This window comes from Excalfactoria chinensis, chromosome 2 (genome assembly GCF_039878825.1).
Source record: "Excalfactoria chinensis isolate bCotChi1 chromosome 2, bCotChi1.hap2, whole genome shotgun sequence".
Classification (NCBI taxonomy): domain Eukaryota; kingdom Metazoa; phylum Chordata; class Aves; order Galliformes; family Phasianidae; genus Excalfactoria; species Excalfactoria chinensis.
In genome coordinates, this window is record NC_092826.1 from 133,839,254 (window position 1) to 133,866,260 (window position 27,007).

Sequence of the window (27,007 nt, forward strand, 5' to 3'; positions counted from 1 at the left end):
GGGTTTTTTTTTTTCCTCTCATTAGAGTACACAGAAGATGACAGATATTATTAGGCTTCTGGCAAGTTCCAGGTTGCTGGGATTGATGTGTTAAACATCTTTTTTTAACAAAGTATTTCACTTGGTTAAGTGCACACTTTAAAGAACTGCATGAATTTTGAAAATGCTGTGAGTAAAAGCATAGGTGAGCTTTTGTCTAGACTGTGAAACGTTCTTTGAAGTTGAAAAAACACTTAAAGGGAGAGGCTAAGGGATATGATCTGCCAGTCTTCCTTCCCAATTTTCTTAATAAAGAATTTAGTTGTAATATCTGAACTTGTAATTAGTTTCTAAAGTTTTTGTTGACTGCATAATTTTCCATTCTCCCTCTGGAAAACACTTTTTGTCAGGTTGGCCTGTGTGATGCCAAGCTTCTCCTTTCCTGACAGCAGGGAACCGTGCAGGTAATTTTCTTAGGGAAGTCTGTTTGTTTTGCTTTGCAGATGATCTGAAACTCACTTGAGGAAATAGCAAGCTGTTAGATGTGTTTTGATTTCCTGTTCAGCAATTATCAAAAATCATCACGTGCTTATAAGTGTTGGAGGCAGTGGTAATGGATCTGTTGTCAGATAATGTGGGAAAAGATTTTAGATTGGTCTACCAAAACTAAAATCGTTGCCTAACAAAGGAAATGACATTTTCCTTCCAGTTGGGGCTTACTGTTCCTAAAGGATGGCCCTGAGTGGATGAGTCTACACTTGTGGAATTGTTCCTCTCATTCCTCTCATGGGCCTACTAAAGAAATTATGTACAAATTGAAGACTGAAGAACAGGATTGGATTCTTCTTCCTGACACTTCTAATACATTCTCTTACCTCTTGTTATTGCCGTCCTTTCCCTTTTGGACTTCATACTTCGCATCCAGTTCATCTTCCTCCTTTTTAAGCAAGGCTGCTTCCTGATCTCCCTCTCTGCTGTTCATGTTGTGTTTATTTTTTGAGATCTTCAGAGAGTGTTTGAAAAAGTAACTATGGTATACATTACTTTGCCCAGGGAGGTGGTGGAGTCTCCTTCTCTGGAGATATTCAAGACCCGCCTGGACACCTACCTGTGTGATGTGCTGTAGGGAACCTGCTTTGGCAGGGGGGTTGGACTCGATGATCTCTAGAGGTCCCTTCCAACCCTACAATTCTGTGATTCTGTGATTCTGTGATCTTCGTCAAAGATGGAAATTTTCTGGTCTTTCTAACTGGCAAGTTGTCAATTCATGGAGAATAAATATATATGGAGAATTATATATATATGTATATATAATATTAATTATATTTAATTAATTTAATATATATTATGGGAATTCATTTATCTTTGCTAGTTTTCATATTTCTTTCTTTCCCACTCCACTTTTTGTGGAAAAGCTGATGTCATGAGGTCACAACAGTATTCTTACTGAAGAACAGTGAAACTAGGATTACCACCACCTTAATATTTATTTCCATTCCCCAGGTCATTTTATTACTTCAAGCACAATTGTATTTCATGCAGCTTTTGTTATTTTATTGCTGTATTTAGCAACAACACAACTTAGCCTAAGGTAGAAGGGAACATGTTTGATTGTTTCTAAGGTTGTTCATCTCATAAGTCTACAGCATGGGAATGTTACTTAAGGCTGTGTGGTTAATGCTGTACTGAAATCTGAGTTTGATAGCTTAATTGACTACCTTAATTCATCGTGCTGTCAAGGTTGTGCTCTTTATGCCCTTCTTACAGGCTTTACAGATGCTTACAGAAAAAAATGCAAACTGAAAGGAGCTGTTGAATTTTCCTTTATATTCCAGAGCATGCAATAGATGCAAACCAGTTTATCTCAGTTGGAAAGTATCTTTGATGTACCCTTTTGGCTCTGAATTGTTTTCTGTGCTTGGTTTGGAAATAAATCCCTCCTCCTTTAAAACCAGTTAAATTGCAAGTTGAATTACACTGAAATAATTAATAAAAAGGGGAATTGTGATCTGTGCATTTTTCTTTAATGAAGGACGCCATAAGAATCAATTAGTATTTGTATTATCATGAAGGCTTCAAAGTTGTGATACTGAGAAGCTTTCTAAAAAACCCGATGCAAGGTGGTTGGTTTTGTAGTGTTTGCTTTTCTTGTTCTTACCTACCTGACAGAACCATCAGGAAAAGAAGACCAGATGAGGTTATTTTCCCTCATGAAAACAATGCAGAAAACAAAAAGCATGAACTGTTTTCCCCCTTATTTTTTCTTGTAATCATTTTAGTTTCCATGGGAATGTTAAGGAAAAGATCACAAGTGCGGATGAGACTATTTCTCCCAATTAAACAATTGGACCTGCCTTAACCCTGTGTGCACGCATGTCTACCTACACATGCAACTTGCTGGTAGCACACCTCTGTCACTTGTACAGATTTCAGCAGTTTCCAGTTGCACACCAGAAAGAAATCTAAAGGACATTTCCAGGTGATACAAATGCATTTGCTTCTTTGACATTAAAGATTCAGCACCGTACAGCCGTATTTCCTTTCTTAGTTGAAATGTTGACTTGAAGTAGTCCTGCAAGGCTGCGTTTGTTAGCTCTGTACTCAAGGCAGATATGATGCAGACTGAACATGTACAATAAATGTACTCCTACAAGCTGCTGTTCCAGGTGGGTTTGCGGCTGCTTCTAAAGATGTCAGTCTTTAAACTTGATGTTCTGTTTCACACAGAGAGTTGAGTAAATGGACTCCATGTGAAATAGAAGTGGTAATATATTCTGTGCCATGGATACACTGCGATATTTTTGTTCTTCTGAGGAAGCTGAGTAATATAGTGGGGCTGTCGGAGAGAAGAAAAGTGAAATTACTCAAAGGAGAAACGTTAAGCCAAAACGAAAAAGTCAGTCAAAGGTTTTTGCTCCTGCTTTAGTGTGTATGTGAGACCGCAAAATTGTTGATGTGTTCTGTAACTGTGGAGATAGATGGAACTAGTGAGAACAAAAGGAGGTGGATCTAACTTTCTGAGTAGCATGGAAAAAAGGAGGATGTGTTATCCAGGTATCTTGCTGTTTGTGGAGTTTGAGCCTATAGTCTCAATGGTTACCTCTATTTGTACTCATCTCCCTTTTGTGAGAGCGTTATTTGCGTGGTCTGTCCTAACCTTGTCCTCAGAGAAAACTTGTAGTAAATGTGGAAGGAAGGTGTTTACAGCTGGTATCAACTATGGCTGCATCATGGTGCAACTCTTGTTGTTCTGTTCTGACAATTGTACTCCATCCGTCCAGAGGAGGAGAATTCAATGTTCTGGCCTCCACATAAGATGAAATATTTTCCTGCTTTATCCAGAAGAAACTGCTGTGAAACAAGTTGGAGAGGCTGGCATTTCTGTATGTGTCCTGTAACAGGCAAGTTACAAACCCACTTTTGGTGGCTCAGGCTGTCAGAAACCCAGAGGACAGCTTCACTTTTGTTTAAGAGAGGAGTCTTCAAGCTTCTTGTAAAGCATGGAGCAGGTCTCTCCTCCTGCATCCTTGAGTGTTTTGGGTTATCTTCAACTGCTGTGGCTTTTTTCTGCTGTAAAGCAAAGGTTCTGTATCTCTATCCTGTACTGAAAGAAGGACAGATGCAGGTGAACGCAGAAGGTTTAACATATTTTATTTACCTCTTAAGGTTAGATTATGTGTATTTTCCTAATGTGTAAGAAGTTAATGATTTGGGGTGGGGTAACACCACAGAGATTGATCTCTAATACATTGATTTTCTGGTAACCTATTGCTTAAATTCACAACTTTAGTATTTAATGTGTCTATGGAATGTATTTAATCTTCAAATATATGTTTTGCTTATATGCTCGCCTTGAAAATATCTCATGAAAGTATCTCATGAAAGTAAAGCAAGTTTTTGAGTGCTATAAAAGTTACATTTCAGTAAATGACTCTCAAAGCCACTTGCACTATAAGTGAAATACACTGTAGGATTAAGTAAATCTCTTGTCCATATTACCTATAATATGAAGTTTAATGTTTGAGAGCCTTGATGGGATCTGCCCACTGAAGCCTTAAGGGAAATGTTGTTAAGGTCTCAAGTTGTCTGGTTTTCCCTTTGTGCTACCTTCATGTTAACCTTCTGCAGGGGTCTGATGGCAGGGAGGAGTTGGTGTTTACAGGAGGTGAATGCATGTGATTAAGATGTCTCAGGTATTCTTTCATTGCTTGATGCAGTAGTTATGTTGAGAGTGTAATTTTCAAGGTAAAAGATGTTGTGTGGAGTTTATTACTCTCTTGTGCTAAGCAGGCAGAGAAACATTGGTAAGAGAGAGTGGGTAAAGAATGGGGTAAAACTTCCTTCCATGAACTGTAAGTTAGATTTTCAGTATTATGCACTCAAATTGGGATATAAGGAATGGGAAAATGAGTTTGTTTGTGGAGATGCATATACTGATAATCGAGGAAAAACAAAATTGCTTTATGGACAGTAGTCTGAAGTTGTGTTGTTAATAGTAAGGATATCTGAAGATGTTCTGACTGCTCCATTGCTTAAAACAAGCATTAAAACACAGTGTGCACGTGCATGCGTACTATAATATTGTGTGTATGTATGTAAAACAAAGACTTTTGGCATAGATGTGCAAATGTAACACTTGGCTATTGGAGCGCTGTGACACTTTTACTCACAAACAACTGTGATGGAGCTCTGCAGGCGTGTGATGTGTGTGCCAGCAAGGCAGCTCAGCTCAGCACTCAGGGCTGGTGCTGCTGGAAGCATTGCTGGAAGCAATGCAGCAACAGTGAGCAGGCTGGCTGGGAAGGAGCATTACTGCGAGTGCGCGCTGGAGGGCTCTGCAGACTGTGAGGAATGGGGCAGAAGCAATTTCAGTTGAAGAATGTATTTTAACTAAATTGGTGTGTTGTACCTATGTGAGGTTTAATGCTTGCTGGGCTATTTGCCATAATTGGCTTTCCATTCCCTTGATTGGAATCATAGATAAAAATTTGCTAATCCACTTTCTTTGCTGAAAGTATTATAAAAGTAATCCATCTTTTAAAAATGCTCAGACAAAATCATGCGGTATAAAGAATATTTTATGAAATAATGAGATTAATGAGAACTGTAAGGCATATGCAGTTTAAAGCAGTTTTCTATGGTTTTAAGGGGAAAAACGCAACCCAGGCATTATAAAGCCATAAGTACTTCCCTTTTTATGCACACGGAAGACTGTATTTTAAAAGCACATTACATGGTATCCTTTTGTCTGCGCAATAAAATACAGATATATATCAAGGTAGAAGAAACTGGTGTTTGTTTATATTTTTCTTATGTTTGAAAATGTATGATTGAAAGTCTCTGGCTCTTCTCTCTTCCCCCTCTTCTGCCCACAGGGGATCAGAGCACGCATTCTGGAGACCCTCGTAATGCTCATACTTCTTGCACTGCTTATCCTTGGAATCGTATGGGTGGCTTCAGCTCTCATAGACAATGATGCTGCCAGTATGGAGTCTTTGTACGGTACGGAATTTAAAAGAACAAAGAAATAAAAGACTCCTTTGCATTAGTTTTAATTCTATACACAGATGTTGTTTTCATTTACATTTATTTATCGTAAATTCTATGTGACTATTGCACAAGTTGAGAAGAGGTTGTATGAATTTAGTCAGTACCTTTTATCCCTTTCAGTAAGTTCATTAAGTCAGCTGATACATTACATGCTTGTGTGGACAAGGTGTTGTATGTGTATGTTAAAAACAATTGATTTCAGTGGGATGGGAATCAAAGCTAAAGATATTGTTCAAGTTAAGTGGTGTGGGATTTTGTTGCCGCGGATTTGTTAATTGAATAATTCTTAGTTTATACTTCAAAATACAGAAATTCTCCAATTCTGAGAAAGAAAGCTTAGGGAAAGGAGTTAATTTGGTTGTATCTATGACATAAGTAGCCTATTTATTATTAGCTAAGGCTGTGCCTATTGTGTTCTTTGCAGACCTCTGGGAATTCTACCTCCCATATTTATATTCCTGTATATCACTGATGGGATGCTTGTTACTTCTGTGTAAGTATTTCTCTGATTTTTTTTCAAAGGTATAGTTTTCCTTTTTATTTTTAAGGATGCAAGGAAACTTTGTCAAAGTTGGATGTGAAAAATTGTATATTTTTATAAGTTTAAATTTTCTTTTAAGTTCGATAAGTTGGAATTCTGAGATTTGTTAACAAATGCGTTGTTGCATTTGCACCTGTAATTGTAATTTCTTAAAGCAGATGTATAAAAAGGAGGGACTCTCATTCTGCCTATGAAAACACAGTTTTTACATGAAATATCTGCAAGACATCGCGAGTACAGGGTGAAATTAGAGAACTTAGTTTGTCCTGTGTTCAGTAAACTGTGCTCTTCCTGTTTGTAATTGAAAATATTCCTGTAAAGGCAAAAGTTGGAACATAGTACAGTTAATCCAGGACTGGTGTCACACCAGTATGCAGTTATACAGCAGATATCCAGACAAAGCAAGCACAGTTAAAAACCAGTCTTATTCCAACTAGTCCTAACCAGAGTTCCATCATCCCTACTTAGGGGAATAAGAAGGATGACAGGAAGCTCCAAATCAGCCTTTGCCTCAGGGCTCTCTTCACCTCCACTGCCCACATGTTATTTCCGTAAAATAAAATGAAATTGAGAGTGTGGGGAGGGTCAGAACACGTTCCTTGCTATAAACTGTGATTTCTCCTGTTCTCTGGTATTGAAAGGTTGACAGTTAACATTTACAGAGCTGTCATTACAGAAAAACGGGTGGGGATTGGCACTTTGAGACATTTACTTAACCAAGGAGGTCAGCCTAAGAAAGGTGTTGCTTGGAGAACTCAGCCTAGGAAAGGTGTTGCTTGGAGAACTTAGTGGGTCTCCTTAGGTTCTTTGTATGTGGAGATTCTTAAACCCATGTTAAGGGAGTGGGGAGTGAAGATGGAGGGAAATGGAAGAAGGGCAACTTTCAGTATTTGGAACACATTGATGCTGGGATAGAGCTTCGTATGAACTTCAGGTGTCCTGATTGCTGAAGCACCGTGCTAGTAAGGAAATGACATGCTTATTGCTGGGATGATTTGCAGCACTGCTGCTTTTCTCTTTTCTCCTTTGCCTGCAGGCTTTCTGTTTAGTCAAGGAAAACTAGCTTAAGTTAGCTATTGTTGAATGCTGCTTTATTTCTGTGATATGTAGTAGTTGTATTGTTGCACTAGCTAATGCAAGCAAATGTAATCTTCATTATAACATCTTGTGTGCTGCATTTCCTTTTTAAACAGCATTTATGATAATGTTAACTATAAATGTCCATGTTCATGCTGTTACATACAAGTCCCTTCCATCTCCTTCACCCTTCAGTATTTGAAGGCTAGTCTTCCTAATACTTGATAATAAAAAAATTAATAGAATAAAAGTCAGATTGGGACTTTCTCCAAGTAAACATTCATGCTCCATATCTGGAGGCTATTACAGGCTACTGCCAAAAAGAAAAAATTATTATTTCATAGAAAATAGTGCTTAAAATCTTACAGCTGAGCCTGCTGTCAACTGAAGATGCAGTGAAAGTTCTACATTGTTGTGATCGCTTGACCATACAACTGCGCCTGTGAGAGCAGATTAAATGTCTGAGATGTTCACCCGCGCAGTGGCCCCTGTGTCATATGACATTGCATTTTCTGTGTGCATATTGCCCCAAGATAATGGTTCCTGGGCTGCAAGAGCTCTACAACTACACCTGGGAATTGTTTGGGAAACTACGAACTGACTGAGGGCAATCTCATGGTAGAGAGATAGTTAACGACAATCTACTTGGGTGGACAGTCTAGTCTGTGCACCCAGGAATGTCTTCTGGCACTGCTGATTTCACTAGAATAGGCATAGCCTCTGGTGTCATAAGCTTGCTCACAGGATTATTTATTCAAAACATAAGATCTCTCATCATAATCTGTCTCCATGATATCTGAAAAAGAAAATCAGTTATACCCTTGAAGGAGTGTTGCTTGTCTTGTTCAAAATTTATATAATGGCATAAGGTTTTAAAGCTTAGAGTGTAGTTTGAAGATCTTTCAGTTATCTTGAAAACTGTATGTGGTTGCACGTGTAACCTATTTGATGCTGGATTTGCAAAGAAAAGTTAGCCTTTGACTTAGAAATGACTGTTTTACATAATGTTCCTTCCTCTGTAGTATGCACGCCAGTGGGACTATCACGGATGTTTACAGTAATGGGTCAGTTGCTCGTGAAGCCAACAGTAAGTGTTACACAAACCTGTCCTTGTGAGCTATCTGGGAGAAGGTACAGTGGCATTTCAGTATTTACCTGCAGAGCACTTGTGCTTCTATATAATTCTCTCTTCAGTTTATCTGAGTTCCTATAGTCATTACCTATATACTTGTTTTTAGTTTTTATTCTTACAGCACAAGAGCCTGCTTTTCTCAAAGAGCTTTTTAAAATAGTGTAGACTTTCTCTGCTGTTAATATTAATGCACCAGTGCTAATATTATTGCCAGTATTGCCTACTGTCTGTTTTGCAAGTGCCTGAAAGGTGTGCTTATTCTGAGCTCAAGAGGTAAGGATACAAGAGCAGAGAGGTACCTGGGGATATACTTAACTGAGAGAAATTGACTTTGCATGTAGGTAGCTGTCAACTGTGAGAAATACTTAAACATGGGTACTATATTGTAGTTGAACTGAATGAAGTGAGGGAATGGAAGAATGTGTGCCATAGGCAGATGCTCTGGTGACGTTGCTGTCATGTTTCCTTGTTTGTAATTACCAAAATTTGGGTGCATTTAGATCCTGCATTCCTTTTCATTGTTCAGGGCAGCCCTGAAAATGAAAAGAAAACATATACAACCATTTTGTTGCTTGTAAGCTTTAAATTTGAAGTGCCTGACATTAATGTAGATGGGCTTCTTGGAAGTTAGACACAGAATACAACAGCACTAAATATTGATTACTGAGAAATTATTTTAATTTACTTTTTCAAGATCTGCTGTTCATTTTGTTTAGATCAAACTGAATGTGAAGGTCAGCAGGTTGTGAGTGTAGGTCATTGTAATGTCCCATTCCTGTAATATCCTTATGCTGAGATAAAATGTAACCTGAAATAAAAACTTAGGAGTTTGCTTGCAGCAAAGAAACAGATCTGTAACAGAATGGAATCATCTCCTATGGAGTTCTTTCTTGTATTTATATTCTGAAGTTGTAGAATATACTTTTAAAATAAAGGTTACTGGAGCAAAACAAACCTAAATAAATCAAAAGGTCATTCTTTCTGTTGCTAATCAGTCAATTCATGTTTCTGTTTCCAAATACAGATTCTTGAGGACCTAGATGAGCAGATGTATATCATCACTTTAGAGGAAGAAGCAATTCAGAGGAAGCTTAATGGTATGCTTGTTCTGCTACTGCTTCAAATACAGTGTTTAGATTACAGTGCTCCTAATTATGAGAATTGATCTCAATGTTAAATAGGCTCCTCTCAAAATAGTTTGAGATCTTAGTACGAAACTGTACTCAACATTATAAGCTTACAATTCATTGCTTACTGTGTTCAAGACTGGCTTGTGTGTTTGGTTTTTAACATATTCATCAGTTCTAATATGTTAATATTCAGCATAAGAAATGAAATGGAAGTTGACCAAACCCACCACCCTTTCTGTAAAAATAATTTGGATCGATAAATGGCTGTATTTTATCCCTGCCCAAAGAGCAGTAACTTACTCTCCCAGCAGAAGTCTCAATGTCCTGCACTGTCATTTCTGTTTATTTGTAGGATTTTTTTTTGTTTCAGTTGTTTAATGAATTGTTAGCTTAGAATCTAGGTGCTGTAGTTTACTGCATTCTAGGAACTATATGTTTAATTTAATTGTTGCTTTGCATCCATGAATGAATAATTACAGATAATAAATTATATAAGTGTTTTGGGCTTTCTCTGTTAGTATTATGGTTCTGCAATTCTTGGCAAATCATTCATGTTATTTGAAAAGCATTGTGAAACTTTAGCTTCTAGGATAAAGAATACTTCAGCGTAACAGATGCCTGTTAAGGAAATGTATCAGTTCTAGCTCTTTAAATCTAGAGATCATGTTGTACATATTCTTCTCTAAATTGCTGTTAGCTACATGGATAAGCTATTGAGCCACAGTTTATACAGTTGTTTCAGTTTGGAAAAAGATTTTTCATGTCATGGCTTTCATCTGCTGTTGGTCTTCTCTAGAAGAAGTGGCTTATTTTAGCTTTAATTTTCTTCATTTCCTGCCTTTCTCTTATACTCTTCAGTGATACCTCAATCTTTTCTTTCAGTTCTCAGTCTGGTAAAAGTTGTTCAGGGAGGGGATCTTTGATAACAGTAGATAATGGTCTTTGTTTCAAGGAATAATCAGGCATTGTTTCAGCTTAAAGGTAACGTTTACATTTGCTGTTTTGGAAGTTACAGGTTTTTATACTGACATGTATGTATGCATATATATGCATATGCATACAAGCATGCAAAATGATGCTTGGAGTGAATATCTTTGAAGCTACGATAGGATAATTATAATTTGGTGTGTTTGATGTTGGCTAGCACCTGTAAAATATTTGTTACTGAATATTTTATGTTGTCATGGTGATGGTGCTCAGGGATGAGAAAAAGCAATACTGAAAAATGAACCAATAGAGTTATTCATGTAGCTATTAGAAGTAGTGCAGAGTGCTTCTCACCACTGAGGAGGAGAATGCAATTTAGATGATTGTTGTTTTTCTGTGTAGATGTCTGTTGCAATCACTTCTGAGATGGATCTAATGGGATCTGCATTTCAGACTTGTAGCAGGAAGACTGGATCTTTTTTGATGAATTCAGCATTATGTGGATCTGCAATCCACTCATATCTCATAGAGCTTGAGGGATGAATGATGTGGCGCTTAATTCTTCCTATAAGAGGGAAACAAATTCTTCTGCTACACATGCTGAGAGAATGATGTTGCCACTGCTATCTGGAGAAATGCTCGAGAACATACACTTCAGTATACAGAGAAAAATAGTGGACATAAGATTTTATCTGCCTTTTAGCTTAACTTCTAAATAACATGTAGGTAGGGGTGGATGTTATATTCACAAGGCATTCTGCAAGATTTCTGTGAGTAATTAAGTAATTAAATATAGTTCTCATTTATGTGGCAAGGCTGGAAATTTTCATCCTCTCTGCCAGAAGTCTTTCTAAGACATAAATTATACCAGGAAAACAAAGTCCATTTTTCAGAGGATCACAGAATCATAGGGATTGGGAGAGACCTCTGGAGATCATCTAGTTCAAACCCTTGGTAAAGCAGGTTCCCTAGAGGATTTCTGTGTTCCAGTCTGTGCCTATTTCTTCTTGTTCTGGCACTGGGCACCACTGGGAAAAGCCTGGCCTCCTTCTGCTTGACTCCTGCCTATCAGATATTTATAAGCATTGATAAGATGCCTCCTTGGACTTCTTCAGACTGAACAGCCCCAGATCTCTTGCCTTTTCCTCACAGACTTAAGCAATACTTGCTGGTTATCAGTGCTGATTATTTTGTGGTGGAATAATTACTTTCACACCTGGTATTACTGTGGTCAGTACTAATTAATGTTTCCTCAGACAGTGCTTGGATGTAGTCAGAGGTTAGTATGAATCTCTGTTCCCACAGGGTTGGCTGGGTAAAGCATCTATCGAGGAAGAGTTTGGCTGTGTGAGCTGTGCCCTTCTTTCTTAGTGTACATGTAACTATTGTGGCTGTGGTGTAACTGATAAAATTTTATGCAAACCTCCTCTTATTTGAACATAAATATATCTGGAAAACTGCTTGTTTTCTTTGTGAAAATTAATTTTCTCCCTTTTCCAGTATAGAAGTGAAAATTGGAGGAGGAGGAGGGAGGGGTTTGATCGTGTTATCTACCCTAGTATTTTTATCTGTTGAAGAGATACTGGGATTGGGGAAAATGTTTGTTTCCAGTGTATTATATTTCAGTACCCACATCACTCCTACAGCTGAAGAATAAAGCTGGGACTTTTTTATATTAAAAGAAAAAAGTTGCCTTTGGCTATTAGTTTTCCTGAATCCAAAGAGACGGGTGGGGTAGGATCAAAAATACTTACTTGATCAAAGTTATTGGCTCTGAAGGTATCCTTACTTATGTAAGAAAGATGAAAGGTGTTGTTTTTATTGCACACTAGTAACAGTGTAATTTTGAACTAATTGGTGTTGAACTGCCAATCACCTAGGGGGAATGCAAATAGATACTCTTACAATTTCCTTTGAGGTACTGAAATCTTATGTCGGGGCTGGAAGAAAAACAGAATAATACCGTTAAATTGACCTTAAATGAGCTGCTTTGTGGCTTTCTTGGAGAATCCCTTCTAACTTTTCATTGCTAGTCCAAACAAGTCTTGTCTACCAATTTGATTTATTGGCTAGACAGCGCTGACATTGAACTTTGTGCATGTTTGAAATAAAGCTAATGGTATAGAGCTTTTAAGAATTTAGCTGCATCCTTTTCAAACACTCTTTTGACTGATCTGAAACTTCACCTTCCCTGTTCATAAAATATCCTTTTGTATAGAAACCTGTTTGCTACAACTTTTAAGGAGGAACCACAACAGCACTTAGATGCAATTCAGAATTTGTATGAAAGTGTCTCATTAGAGATCTAATTTGATTATGCTGACTTTGTTGGAAAGACTCCCATGGATATTAGTCTTGAGCTCTGCGTTCTTATATTGAAAGGGAAAAAACCGCATATACCTCAAATAAAGATTTTCCCTAGAGTCCACTAAGTCGATTATGGAGAAGAAAATGTCAGATGCTAACTTTTCTTATTTTAACTGCTTTCATTAGAGTTCTGAAGACTTTTTCCACTGAGCTCTAAAGTTACGTTCTTAATTCAACTTACAGTAATTAGTTGTTCCATAAAACACTGTCCTAGGAGTAGGAAATGCATCAGCTTATTTTTTATAATAATGATGAGACTTGTTTACAAATTAAAACAAACATGAAGAACAACCTCTGTTCTTAAAAAAAACAAAACCAAACCCCCACCATTTTGATGACTTAGTTTCATTTCTCTATGTATTTTTTAAAGTATGGCCATTGCAGTCACTTCAGTTCAAGGGAATGAAAGTCATTAGAACTAACAGTATCTGTACATCTGTCTGGCTAGTTCTGGGATTCAAGATCTTTAAAAGATTCGAAGCCAGTGTAAATGTTATCTTATCAGTGATATAACACATATACAAAAGATAAATTTAAATGTCACGTGTTTTTGCATATAACTTATATCCTTTGTGCTAAAGAAACGTGCAATGAAACATTTCAGAAATGAATTTCTGAAAGATTTTAGTGCTGAAAATTTCTGCATTGAAAAATTCACACTCAGTAGATGTTTCACAAAAAAATATAATAATCCAAGAGATATTCTTGCTTATTTTAACACTCATGTAGGACGTCACACTGCAGAATACTGCAAGAATATGAAGGATGGAGGATGAGAAATTTATCTTCTTATTTCGTACTGAAGTTGTTAGATTGGTCAACAGAGAGGAAAAAATAAGGAAACAGTCAAACTGGACCATAAAGTAGTGTTAGCGTGCCAGCAACCTAAGTGCTGCCTGGCTTTTGTGGGCAAATGATCAAGATTTGAGATAAAAGCCTGTTCATGCTGTGAGACTATAAGTCTCATAGAAATTAGCCTGCCACCAAAGATGAGGCCATTAGTAGGGGATTGCCAACAACTAGAGTCAAGGGTAGAAACCTAAGTGTGCTTGCACTGGAAAATTTGACTGGCTGAAGGAGAATCAGGTTGAAAAGGATGGAGAAGAAAGATGGGCTGGCTTCCCCAGACCTACTTGGAGGAGGGGAAGAAGACTTGATGAGGAACTTCAAGGCAGAGAACTAATGCACCTGCCAGTTTTCAGCTGTTGTGGAGGAAGGAGTTTGAGGAATTAGTTATTGGTGATATGCTAGTAACTGAAAAGGAGTATGAAAGAATGGAATCTCATGGGTGGCTGTGAGGAAGACTGAATTGTGGTTGTTGGCAGCTCTGCAGCACAGAGAGGCTGACTACAATGGGCTGGTGGTAAAATGGAGATAAGGGCAGAAACTGCAACAGGTAGAGCAGTAGGATGGAGACTCAGTGGGCAGAGCATAAAAGGCTAAGAAAAGGGAAAGAGAGGTAAAAGTTGAAACTGGAGGTCCAGTCACCACCTTGCTTAATTTGGGAGCAGAAGTGCATTTTGTATTTAAGTTGTGAAATAATAATGCCCCTCAAGGGCATCCGGAGATTCTTTGCTTCTTGATATGATGGTCATATGGAGGCAAAACAAGCCATTCTATGTCAGGCTGCCACACAATGAGTGGTTTTTATAAAGTACTTGAACAAAATCAGAAAACATCTGCCACTTGAACCCACAAGTGTTAATGTGACGTCTCCTAAATCTGAACATTCACAGTATGTCCTGCAGTACTATATCTGGTCCCATCCAAAACAAAATAATGTCTTGTGTTTTAAAAGGGATATCTTCCACATTGGAAAACCAGACAGTAGAGTTGGAACGGGAGCTTGAAAAAGTGAAGTGCAAGAAAACAAATCTAGGTAATATGATTTTCGTACTGTTTCACATGGATTGCAGTTTAAGTGACTTTAAGGTACTGTGTTCAGTTTGCAATAGTCATCTGATTAATTCCAATTGTTTCTAACTAAATATGTGCATTCGCAGTCCTTTCAAAGTGTCCTTGGTTCTAGAATTGCCTTACACAGAATCATTGTACCTGTCTAACAAATGTTTCAGAGAGATAGTCTGATTTGGATCTTAATTTTAATGCAATTACAAAGAAATTGTAATACTTGGCGTCGTGGCATGGAGATCAGTAGCACAATCTTTTTCATATATTGTGACACTTGTGATTATTTGGCAACCACCCAGTAGGAATCTCCCTACTTATTCTCAGGCTTGGAATACTTTGCATTTATCAATGTGCAAAGGTAAGACTGCAGTAAGGAGTTGTTGGCTTTTCTTTTTGGTCACATTGAATGTCAGTACGTCTAAAGTATGCTGGTCTCCTATTTTGTCATTTGAGTGATAAAAGAATAAAATGTTTAGATATTTAAATTCCCTTCTCACCCTTGAGTTCAAACTAAAATATGCATACAGTTCTGCCCTTTATTATATATCTCAATATTCAGTATAATACCTTACAGAAGCAAGGTCTGGAATATAGCACCATTATCTGGAAGACATTATGAACTGAGTAAACAGAGTTTTTACTTTCATTGATGTTTAACCTCTGCTAAACTACAGTCTGCCAGGGGCAAAAATGTTATGGTGGAAACACTGCTAAACAAGAGGGAAAAATTTGTTTGTATACTTCTCCCTAACTTTTCCCAGAGGAGGCTTCATCTTTGGGCATTGCTTTGTACCTCTCTTCAGAGTGGTTATTATGATGAGCTGGTTGGTGTCAGTTTGAGAGAAGATTGCTTAGTTATCCACATCCAAGAGTTTATAGAGCCCTAAATAATTGTTGCTTGTTTTACTCAAAGCTGATCGATGTTAATACACTTCTGTATTTCTCTTCTGAACAGAACGTCGGAAAAAAGCTTCTGCTTGGGAGAGGAATTTAGTGTATCCAGCTGTTATGATATTGCTACTGATTGAGACAGTAAGAATTCTGTTTATTTTTAAAGGAGGAGTTATGAAGAACTTGGGGATTTTGTTTTAAAAATTCTGGGTGATACCTTTAAGCAATAATCTTGATACTTTTCCTGATCATTTTAAAAGAACTTATCTTTATGAATTCTGGTGAGGATATACATACTCATTGTTCAAATGTGGAGTGCTTTTAATTAATTAGATTGTTTCTTCTTCTTTGTAGTCCATCTCAGTTCTGTTAGTTGCTTTCAACATTCTTTACTTGTTGGTTGATGAGACTGCAATGCCAAAAGGATCAGGGGTAAAGTAAACTTCTCTTATGTGATTTCTCTAGTTTTGGTAACGCTTCGGAGATTTTGCAAAAGTGAACTTTGAAACTATGAAGTTGCTTCCGAGTTCCAGCCCTGCTGAAGCATTTACTACACATTATATATGTTATATGTGTGTATACATATATATGTGTGTGTGTATGTGTTATAATAAAACCAGTCCATAATCTTTATAAAGGTGCAGTGATTCAGTCAAGTAAATAACTAATATGGAATTTTGCATTTATCTGGCATGATCTACTTTTATACAGTTTAAAAATGTTCAATTTAAGAAAAAAAAAAAAAAAGGATAGTAATGAAACAGTATGAAAAGCCTTTCAGGTCACTGTGTTCATCTTTCAAAATGTGTTTTTTCCCCCCTCCTATGTGATAAATAACAAAAAAAACTTCAAGAAGGTAAATAGCATACTGAGTAGTAGTCTTTTTAAATCACAAGGGTGTGTAAATTGCTAATGCTTTCCCCTGCCTGTAGCTCTAGATGAGGTTGCGGAGCTGTAAAAGCCATTTAGTTTGTTGTCTGCAATGTTTGTTGCATTGTGAACAGCTGCTCATCTTTGGAGATCTCATCTGTTTTAGTTTCTGGGGCTCTCTACGAGTATGGTGGATAGATGCATCGTGCATGAATTGTGAAACTTCGTAACTTCTGACATAATACACTTCACTCAAGTTTTAAAGTGAGATGATGCAATTGCAAGGGATGTGAGGTTTGCAGGTTAGAACATCAGAATGATCCTTAAACAATTAAGAAAAAGCTTTGCTTCATCTAATATGTGTAATTTAACTGTATGTGTGTTGCCTGTATGTTCTTAAGTTATGCCAAGTATTTTTCTTCTAGGGACCTGGAATAGGAAATGCGTCCCTATCCACCTTTGGTTTTGTGGGAGCAGCACTTGAAATCATTTTGATTTTGTATCCTTTCTTTAAGATTTCTGTCTGTTAACAAGCATTCTGTCCAGTTTTCTGGGACACCGGTGTTTTACTAAGGCTCTTGGAAAGAAGAAAGAGATAGGTCAGTCCTTCTCAAGCACTCGAAGTGTTTTTGTTTTCTTTTCTCCTCTGGTTCTGAAGACTTTTATAGGAGACTGCTGAGAACTTGAGTGAAACTAGCATTCTTTGGAGGTTCCTTTTTCCTTGATTCTCACAGCTATCTCATGGTATCCTCTGTCGTCGGCTTCTACAGCCTTCGTTTTTTTGAAAATTTCATTCCCAGGAAGGATGATACGACTATGACAAAGGTAAGGTAAAGTCTGTGATGGTGACAGCCCCCTCCTCTCTCTTGCCACCCAAGACAGACCGACTCTTTTAGTTAGTAATTGCCCCGAATGGCTCATTTGCAGTGATCGTTATTTGTTTGTAAGCTGCGTAAACACAAACTGGAAGATTTTCAAAATGCTGAATGAGTGGGAAAAAGGATGTGCTCTGTTTAGTTTGGATGGCATCCATTCACTTGTTAACAAGCTCTGCTATTCCCAGCTTTTTACTTGCTATAGAAAAGCTGGTGAAAGAACTTTTTTTCAAAGGAAATGTATTGCTAATGAGTAACTTTGATTGTGCTAACTGTACTTCAGGGAGCTTGTTTGAAATCTGAAGAACTTGGTTGCTAGAAGTAATACAGAGTAATTCAAATTTGAATAATTAAACTAAGACTAAGGAGGTCTATTCAGCAGCATTTTGCAGTTTGAGGCTAATTTGACTTTCTGCAATTTAGCAGTGGCTTGAGTACAACAAGTGCTGTTACCTAATGCTGAGGAACATGTTTATTTTCTTTTTTTGCAAAATATTCCCACAGCTGACAGGGGGAGATGTTCAGTAACCAAGGAACAGATGTTGAATTTAATTATATATCAATGTGCTTATATTGTGCACATGATATAATCATATTATCAATGTGCTTTTTATCCAATATCCAAGTTATTGGATAAAAATGTTTTTTACCATTAATTATTGGAAGGGGAAAGTAGGTAAACGTGGAGAGGGTTTAGTAAATTACTTAAGGAGTTGGAATATTCTTAATGTTTTGTTTAGTTTGTTTGCATTACACAAAAAATAGTATAGAAATTAATAGTGATGTGTGTATATCTACTGTCTTTTAACAAGTCTGGAGTCTTTCTTTTGAATTTTGATAGAATTAATGCTGAAGATCCCTCCTGAGAGAAAGAAGTTTCAATTACTCTTTATAAAAGGCTTTACAAAAACTGGAGTAAAATCTAACAGCTGTGATTTTTTTTTCATCCTATTTAAAGTGGTCAACAGGAATTCAATTGAAAAGAAACTCTTTGTTGTAATTTTGTTTTTTAAATAATGCTAATCCTGCAATCCATACAAAACTTCAGCTGATGTATCAGTCATTTAGTTAAGCTCATGGAATGGTTCTTTTCTAAAATGTTTGCAGGAATTAAATAGTTGATGCTTTGCAGCGTAGTAGCTTTGAATCAGGACATACTTAACACTTGGATTAAAAATAAATGAATACATATTTGACTTTTTTTTTAAACTCTTGTACGATCAATGGTGTAACACCATTTGGAGAGGTGTGACAGAGGTAATCAAGGCTACCAACAGGTTGTAGAATTCTTTAGGTTCAGTTTGAACAGTATTTTACGCAATTATTTTTCCTTCATCTTGCCCAGATTTTCTTCTTATTTTTTCTTGTTCTTTCAACGGTCCTGTTTATCATCTCAATGCTATTTGATGTATTCAAACAGATAATTGGAAACTGTGTCTCAATCTTGGTGCTGAGCTCGGCTTTGCCAGTGATGTCAAGGACGCTGGGTAAGTGAAGCATAGAGTGTTATAATACAAAATATTAGAATACAGGGCATTTAAGAATGGGTTAAAATAACACTCAAACAGCTGAGCAACAAAACACGTAGTTGTAACTCTCATGCTGTTGTCTATGTTTGGGACCCTATAACATGAGTTGTTTATTATACTGAACAATGTGCATTTAAAAAACAGCAGCAATGCATTTTCTGGAGAACACTTTTAAAAAGGCAGGTCAGATTTCAAAATTATTGAAAGGAGGTGTGAAGAATACACAGTAAGTACAGGGCAGGATAAAATGTTTTTATGTGCACTGTCAAATTGCAGTGCTTTGTTTTTATGGAGAAAATATATTTGGGGATTTCAAATATAAAATGAATTAATGGTAAATGGAAATGCCTTCTAAAATAATTCCATGAATTTTTGGTGATTAATTCTATTTGGCACTGTGATAAACAGGCTACTTTCATTTTCACTGAAGTCTGCTTGCACTTTGCATTCCTTCAGTTTTTAAATGCAAACAATTTGAATCTAACATTGCAACTAATTCTGATGTTTTGTTTAAGAACCAGCAGTAGAATTCAAAGTGAACAACGTAGCCAGTTGGAAAGACGAGATGTTCAAGATGTTTTGTATCTCAGTTTTGTTGAATTAGTTGGTCTTCAGCTTCAATTGTAAAAGTTACATTGCAAGGCTATTACAAAGTACATAAAAGTAGACGTTCAAGTAGTGGAAGATACTTGCAGCTAATGTGAATTTAATTGGGAACACTGAAAAAAAGCTTTATCGCAGACTGTATGTCTTAAGTTTGAGTTAAAGCTCAGGCCCACAGAGCAGCAACTTGTACTCAGCAGCAGCAGTTCTGTAGCCAATTATTTCCAACCAGAATACCTTCCAATAAGAGTAGTTAGTGTTTTCCACTAAGCTGTGCTGTATATTTTTGTGGTGTATACCTACAGACGACGGCTACATACTAAATAATTTCTTTTTTTTCTTTTATTTCATAATTTTCTTCTTTTAAAAATCACTGTTAACGATCTATGAGATTAAGGGTTAATAATAAGTGGTTTCTGTGGAAGAAAGTATACATGCTGGGTGCACTGTTGTCTCGTAGGAAACAGATTAATGGTAAAACTCACTTTAAAAAAAAAAAAAAAAAAGGCAGACAAATGAAATTCCTGAATAGTTTGCCATAGAGATAAATAAAAGAAGAAAAAGGATGGAACAATTAACGCACAGCTAACAAATGCACAGACACAGCTGTCCAAACAGGATTAATAGAGTGTGTTAGAGTACAGTGAGTCATGTGGCGCTTTGCAAAAATATCAACATGTGTTGCACTACATGCGACTGCCCTGCGGGACTGAAGAGGTGCAAAGTAAGAAATCCGTTAAGCAGATCATTGTCTTTTCACAGCATTAAATAAGCAAGTTTCTAGACTGTACAGAAAACACTAAATATTTTTGTTATGTGAGAGGTAAAGTAGCAAAAGTTATCTGATACGTGTATGGATCTTCTTCAAGTTTTAAAGATGGAAATTCCAGAGTTCTTTAACGTTAAACAGCATGCTTATGTGGATGAACTGTCTCTAATCTTTCTTACTCCACGATAGTTTTTACCAAGCTAAACTAATTGTATCAGAACTCTTCAGCTTTAGAACTCCTGCTTGAAAATTGTTTCCCACCAGCACTGTTTTGCCATGAGGCAAATGGAGAACAGGGCACTAAATAGACAGAAATATAGAAGCAAAGAATTGTGAACAAAATGCAATTTTCTAATATGATGAAAGCTTTCCAAGAATTCTTCTCTTACTTGTAATGGTTGAGCAAAAAGTGGTATGAAACTCATTTGCGAATGTTTAAAATAGTGTTTCTTTTTTAACCTGAACAGATTTTTATATGATTTTTTTTTTTTAAACACCAGAACAATTAGTGCCTCATTTGAGAAACTGCCGTGAAGTTTCATGGATTTAAGTCTACTAGAGATGAAGCTTTCAGTTCTGAGCAGCTTTTCAAGTTGTGGTCTTGGGAACTGGTTTTTTTTTTTCTGCAGGCTGTGCAGATTGTGCTTCTGAGGAGTCACAAAAGCTTGTTAACCTTTTCCCCAGCCCGCCTACAGAATGATGCTGTCTGATTTTCTCATGAGCAGTGACTTTTTTGTATTTGCAAGAGGAAAATGTGTAGCTTATGTTACAGAAGTGTTGTGCTACATTTTTGTTTGTCCTTGGAACTCCCACACCATTGCCAGCTATTCTTCTGAACCCCCTTTGTGTCCAGATAAATTCACCCAATGTTCTGCCTGTTTTGTTCCTTTTCCTTTGAGGCTCTGGAAGTCTATACATTCAAGTTTGACTTTCTCAGTTTTCCTGTAGCTCTGCAGCCTGAGTAAAACACTGTGCTGCTTTGAAAATGTTCTTAAGGGCACTGCTTGGCTTCAAGTGTGAAAACAACTGTTATTTTTCAATTGTTTACCACTTGTTTAGTCAGCTTGTGCTTCACTTCTCTTGCTTTATTTCTACTTGCCTCTATTTTGCTGTTTTGGTCAACTTGAGGCTGTTTTTTTTTTAACCCCTTTTATCCTTTCAGACTTTTCTCATTTTCTCCATTGTGTCCTATTTTGCTTGAACACAAGCTGATTCAATTCTTTTTTTCTGCAATTTAAATGTTGGAGTACAAGAAGCATCTGCCTTTCAATATGATGATGACTGGCTGAGGAGTCCTGAGGTTCTGAGCCAGGACTATGGCACAGTGAGGTTTGTAAGTGCTGAGGTTACCTTCGAAAGGAAGGTAGCTGGCCTTCCATTCTGTCTCATCACTTAGTATTACTGGTGAAGTTGCAGTTCTCAAAGGCCTCAACCTTTTCAAAAATAAGGTGATAGAAACAGCTTTCAGATCCTGCAGAGCCAGGTCTAGTTTCCAGTGCCACTTTAGTTCTGGCATAAGGTCGGCTTCTTTCCTTCACAACGTTAGTCTGTACTGTGAGAACATGTTGCCATGGTCCTTGAGCTTAAAACCATTCCTCCTTGTCCTGTCACTGTCTACCCGTGTAAGAAGTTGTGACGATGACCTGTCAGCACCATCTTTCAGCCAGGTTCTTTTCCTTCTGTGCAAATACAGGCAGATAGCTCTGGGAAAAAGGGTGGGGTTGGAAAGAAGTCTTTAAACTTCAGTTTCAAAAGCAGATACTCTGAAGAACACAGACATACAGAAGTACATACAGTGTTGTGGTTCTCATGGAACCTGTACTGCCTGTGCTTTTCATCAAGAAAGTACACAACGTATTTTATCGTTTTTCTGGAATAGATTTCATAGAATCTGAAACTTCAAGCTTTTTTTTCTTTTTTCTTCTTTTTTTTCTTTTTTTCCTAATATTGACTTTTCCCAGTTATCTTTATTGAAGCCATAAAGGCAGAATTCTTATTTAGAATAAGGATTTGCTGGAGCTCTCATTATTCGAACATCTTGCTAGGAAACCTTAGAAAGCCTTTTGCTAAGTTTCTTAGTTTTATGGTAGTCAAAGAGGCAAGTGACTTGATAGCATTTTCTTGTCTGTTTAACCATGTCTTGTACTTTGTCTGAAGTTACTTCACTTCCACAGAGTGATAGTTGTGTGCTTTTCTAAAAATGTAGCCAAGGTTCTAATGCAAGTCTCAAATTCAATTTTAACAGGAATTACTCGATTTGATCTGCTTGGAGACTTTGGAAGGTTCAACTGGCTGGGGAACTTCTATATCGTATTATCTTACAACTTGCTCTTTGCTATCATGACAACATTATGTCTGGTCAGAAAGTTTACTTCTGCTGTGCGAGAAGAGCTCCTGAAGGCATTAGGTAATAACAGCACTGGAAATTTAGTTCATGCTTCATTTTACTTTTCTCTAGCATTGATACCTCGTAGTGTTACTGTTCCATGTTGTGAGAACATAGAACTTTGCTCCTCCTAAGCATGCAGAAGTCTGAATATATATCCAAGTGTGAGCAGTGGTTGTCAGTGATTCTTAAGGGGAACTTGGCATTTATTGGCAATTGGAAGGCAGAAGTAAGAGCTTTTAGTCTTTCTTCCTGTCCTCTTACCTTGACAGAGACGCCTAATCTTTAAATTCATATTGGGTATATTATACTGTGCTGCTTTCAGATTCTGCATTCCAAAATGTAAACGTTAATGTGCTGTGTTTGTTTTTCAAAGCAACTTATTAATTCACTAAAAATAGGTTAGTGTAAGTCTTGGCTGCTTATAACTGGCTGAGTAAAACCTAGAGTTGATAACAAGATTTTGACCAAATCATGATTTAATGTTCAGAAATTTGCAAGTTTGGCCATACAAAAAAGGTGGGAAAAACATTTGATACTAAGAAGTTGTTACTGCATTTCATGTCTACTAATGAATGAAGCTCCTTTTTACAACCATAGGATAACATTTGCTTAAATGGAATGGACTAACAGTGAAAGTTCAGGGTTTCTTTATAAACATGGGCTGGGTTTGAAGTGTCTAAAAGGCACTTGTGTTCGTTTTCACTGACTACTGCTTTCCAGAGTTGGAAACGTGGTGAACAAAATCCAAGTGCTTCCTAGAGTGAGCCTTTCTTCTGGTGGCAATTAAGTTAGTCTCAGAGCTAATAAATAGGGCGCTACAAGATGACTGATACTGTAGGACTAATAATAACATTGTGTCATTTTTGATGCTGAGTTTTCAAGTTCTAGGGGAGCAGGTGACCCAGGAAGTAATGTGTAAATCTATCCATTAGATTTTATGCTAAAGTAGTTTCAGAAAAGTTGCATAGTTGATTTGAGAGAGTTGCTTTGTTGAAGCAGTGTTTAGTTTGTCTGTATTTTTTCTGAACAGCTATACACATGAAATTCAGAAGAATCTCATTTTTTCCTTATTTTGTGATGTTTTTCAGGATTAGATAAACTTCATCTGTCAAACAATCCAAGAGACTCAGAGACAAAGCCATCTGCAAATGGGCATCAGAAAACACTGTGATTGACAATCACCTGCAGTCAACAGAGCTGAAAACATCAACCTCGTGGCATTCCTGTCATCTCATCAGCTTTTTTATATTGTTCTTTTGTTGATAATCTGGGTCCAGCCTTGTCTCATTTCTCGATGCTGTGTGCTTCTGAGGCACTTAGCTGTATCAGATTCTTCTCTTTCCAGTTAACTTTTGGTCTGCTTGTTTATTTCCCAGTAAGTTAATGCAGGAGGTGCCTTGAAGACTGGAAGCTGAAGAGAATAATTAATTTCTTTTTATTGACAGTCTCATATCTTTAGATACAAACCTGCTACCCTCTGAATGCACAGTACTTCCTGTGTAACGCAAACACAGTTGTAAAGAATAACTTTGGGGTATTCTTTATTCAAGATACACTTGAAGCCCAGTATGGCCCTTACTGGAAATGCAAGCTACTTGGAGTGGACATCCTTGACAGTAGATAAACAGTTCCACTAAAAATGTTTTAAAAAGGAAAGTTACTGGTAGAGACCACAGTTCATGTTGGACTCAGTTGGCTGATAGCATGAAGCTTTCTTGGAAGGCCAGTGTTTTCAGTTCTCTGTTCCCAGCTGTAAATGCCAGGTTGCTTTACTGGTAGTCAGGTAATGTCCAATTAAATAGTGAGCAGCACAATGGAGATTAAGTTCAGTGATAAATCTGAGCCTAGTGTGCTTTGGGGGAAAAAAAGAAAAGCTGCATAGACCCCATGTCACAGCTCTTACAGTTGTGTAATGATGTTGTACCATGGAGGTCACTCATCCTACCAGGTGCGTCCCTGTAAAATTCTGTATGAACTCCTGTGTGTAAGCAGTACTTGTAACCCATGCAAGTAGCACAAGTCTAGGAGGCTGTGGTTGCAGGTTTTTTTTTAGTGTCTTCTTTAATTTGAAGTAAATTACTTCTCTGAATTTATACGGTAGTTATGAGGATTTCTGTTCAGTGGCATAATCCAGTATCTTTCACTAGCCTGTTTTTTAATGTACACACAAACGTGTATATAGGACTACATGTGTAGATACCATAAATTCAATTCTAAGCTTATAGAGGTGGTGTAGGTGGTTTGGTAAGTAAAGCTTGTGTGTTCAAGCTTGGTAGTATAAATTTCTGTGATGTTAAAATTTAACTGCCCGGAGGCCTTACATTCAGAATGGCATCAGTGAGTGTAATGTCATTTTTCTTAGCATCACTGCTGCCTTAGGAATCGTATTAGCAGTCTGTAGTAATAATGAAAAAATACAAGAAGGTGAAACCAGCACCCACCAACAAAACCACAGCTGTTGAAACTCTAGTTGCGTTTTTTGTGCTGCTCTGTTACAGGTAATGTTCAAATGGATTGGAATGAGGACAACTTCAGTATGTGCCCCGCATGTAGTGGATCAGTTAATGTTCCTGGTCATTCTGGTTCCTGTTAAACTGAAGTATGTCCGTCTGTGGTTTGAGGTCTTCAGTTTGATTAGACTGTGACAGTTATCTCACCAATGGGGTTCTGAGATAAACCCCGTGTTAGAAGCTGTTGGGTGGTATCTACTGAGATCTGCACTGGGCTGTAGGCTTATAGGTGTGTGTGTGTGTGTGTGTGTGTGTGTGAGAGTTGTTTTTTTTTTTTGTTTTCCTAGACAGCTTCAAAAAATCAAGCTCCAGTGTACCTGAGAATTTCTTGTTTTTTGCAGGCTGCCTTTTCTGACTTGAACTGGGGCGTAATGTAAATACTGCTGTAGCAAACATGCCAGAGTTACTTTTTGTGCGATTAGTATAAATTCAAGGCTTATTAAACTGACTGTTGATGTGTTGTACTGAGTCTCGGAGGACTTTAAGTAAAATTGCTTGATTTTACTAAGATTTACAAGCATCTCTTTCTGTTGTTTATTGTTCTTTTAGTGAGGAAGGTTTTCTGAGTCAGTTCCTCAGCCAAGAACAGGGAGCTATAATTAAAATTTCTTTGAGAATGTTTACATTTTAAACACGGAGAGTTTTCTTATTAGGGCCATAATTCAGGTATTCTCAGAGCTTGCAGCCTTATGTGTTATCATTATAGGTAAAAGCATCTGAAATGTATCCACTTGTCCACATAAATGATAGTATGACCAAAGTTGTCTAGTGTCTTAAATGGGGCAGGTGAGCTGTGAGTGAGGCTAGTTAGCTTTGTTAAAGTATTTCTGTTGCAACTTTGATTATATAAATACAGTCTTTGAGTGAATGGATTTGAAGGTGCACTGACATAGATGTTGGCTTTCACACTTCTCTCAGTAGAGACAATGTTTTTGAGGGGTTTGTCCCAGCATCAGTGATCCAAGAAGGCAGGAAGAGATGGGCTTCTGAGGTGCATGTGGCTTCTGAAAGCGAGCTGGGCAATTACTTAAGCTGAGCAGAGGCAGCTCCTGCTGATGAGCCTGCAAGATTCAGGCAAAACTTGAAAGCTCTTTCGAAGTGAATGTTACAGCCATACCTGCTCCTACCCCTTCTGGATTCTTTAGTCAGAGAGGTGTGTGGGTAAAGCCTGTAAGAGAATATTTTACACTGGAATATGACAGATGCTTTAGGATGCTGTGTGGTTTCCGTGGTGGATAGGAAATCCAGAACTACTCTGTGCAGTTAGTGACAGTGCTTTGTTTAAAAACCAACTGTTTATATTGTAACACTGTCTGCATTATGGTATGTTTGGCCTTGAACATGACATGCTTATGCAGAACTCCTTACAGATCCAATGGTACTTTCAAGTATCCTGTGTGTAAGATACAGGTCACTGTATACTTTTCACAGAAGCATATGTGGTCACTTAAATACACGCAACTGATAATTCATTAATGGATATGATGATGCATTCCTAGTATTTTGACTCATGTAGAGTCAGGTGGTCTATACCTTCAAGGTATATACAACTGATCTTAGTAACATTAACATCTGCCTCACTTCTTAGGAGGCAAAAAGCACATAAATGCTTCCATCTTCAACTAGACACCACACAAGACCAAAAAAATAAATAAAAAAAAAAGATGTAAATTAGGTGTTTTAGATCAGCCATTTCTTAGCTTTATTCTGTGTTGGTAGCACAATATTAAGTGCAGTGGCAGAGCTGTAAGATCGTGGGATTTCTTCTAAGTGTAAAGCACACTGTCAATACTTAACACCTTAAATAGCAGTATTGGTTACTGTATAGTAACAGTTTTTGCATTTGTAGGAAGCTTTGTTTACTTTTTGTAACGTGACATTCATCTTTGGCCCTGCTCCTTCACTGTCTTTTCCCTTGTTGACTGCTTCATAGAAATTAAAGGGTTTGACAAGTTTC

General features: G+C 37.3%; 1 protein-coding gene across 1 annotated transcript in view; it reads left to right on the plus strand.

Moving 5' to 3' along the window:
- Positions 1–27,007, plus strand: part of LMBR1 (limb development membrane protein 1) — a 61,459-nt gene extending 34,452 nt beyond the window's left edge. The window contains exons 6-17 of the mRNA XM_072328260.1: positions 5,355–5,481; positions 5,954–6,022; positions 8,170–8,234; positions 9,304–9,376; positions 14,502–14,582; positions 15,570–15,646; positions 15,860–15,937; positions 16,801–16,874; positions 17,110–17,200; positions 18,671–18,737; positions 22,397–22,558; positions 23,629–27,007. Coding sequence (XP_072184361.1) covers positions 5,355–5,481; positions 5,954–6,022; positions 8,170–8,234; positions 9,304–9,376; positions 14,502–14,582; positions 15,570–15,646; positions 15,860–15,937; positions 16,801–16,874; positions 17,110–17,200; positions 18,671–18,737; positions 22,397–22,558; positions 23,629–23,711 — 1,047 coding nt within the window. The 3' untranslated portion in view covers positions 23,712–27,007. The remainder of the gene's footprint in view (positions 1–5,354; positions 5,482–5,953; positions 6,023–8,169; positions 8,235–9,303; positions 9,377–14,501; positions 14,583–15,569; positions 15,647–15,859; positions 15,938–16,800; positions 16,875–17,109; positions 17,201–18,670; positions 18,738–22,396; positions 22,559–23,628) is intronic.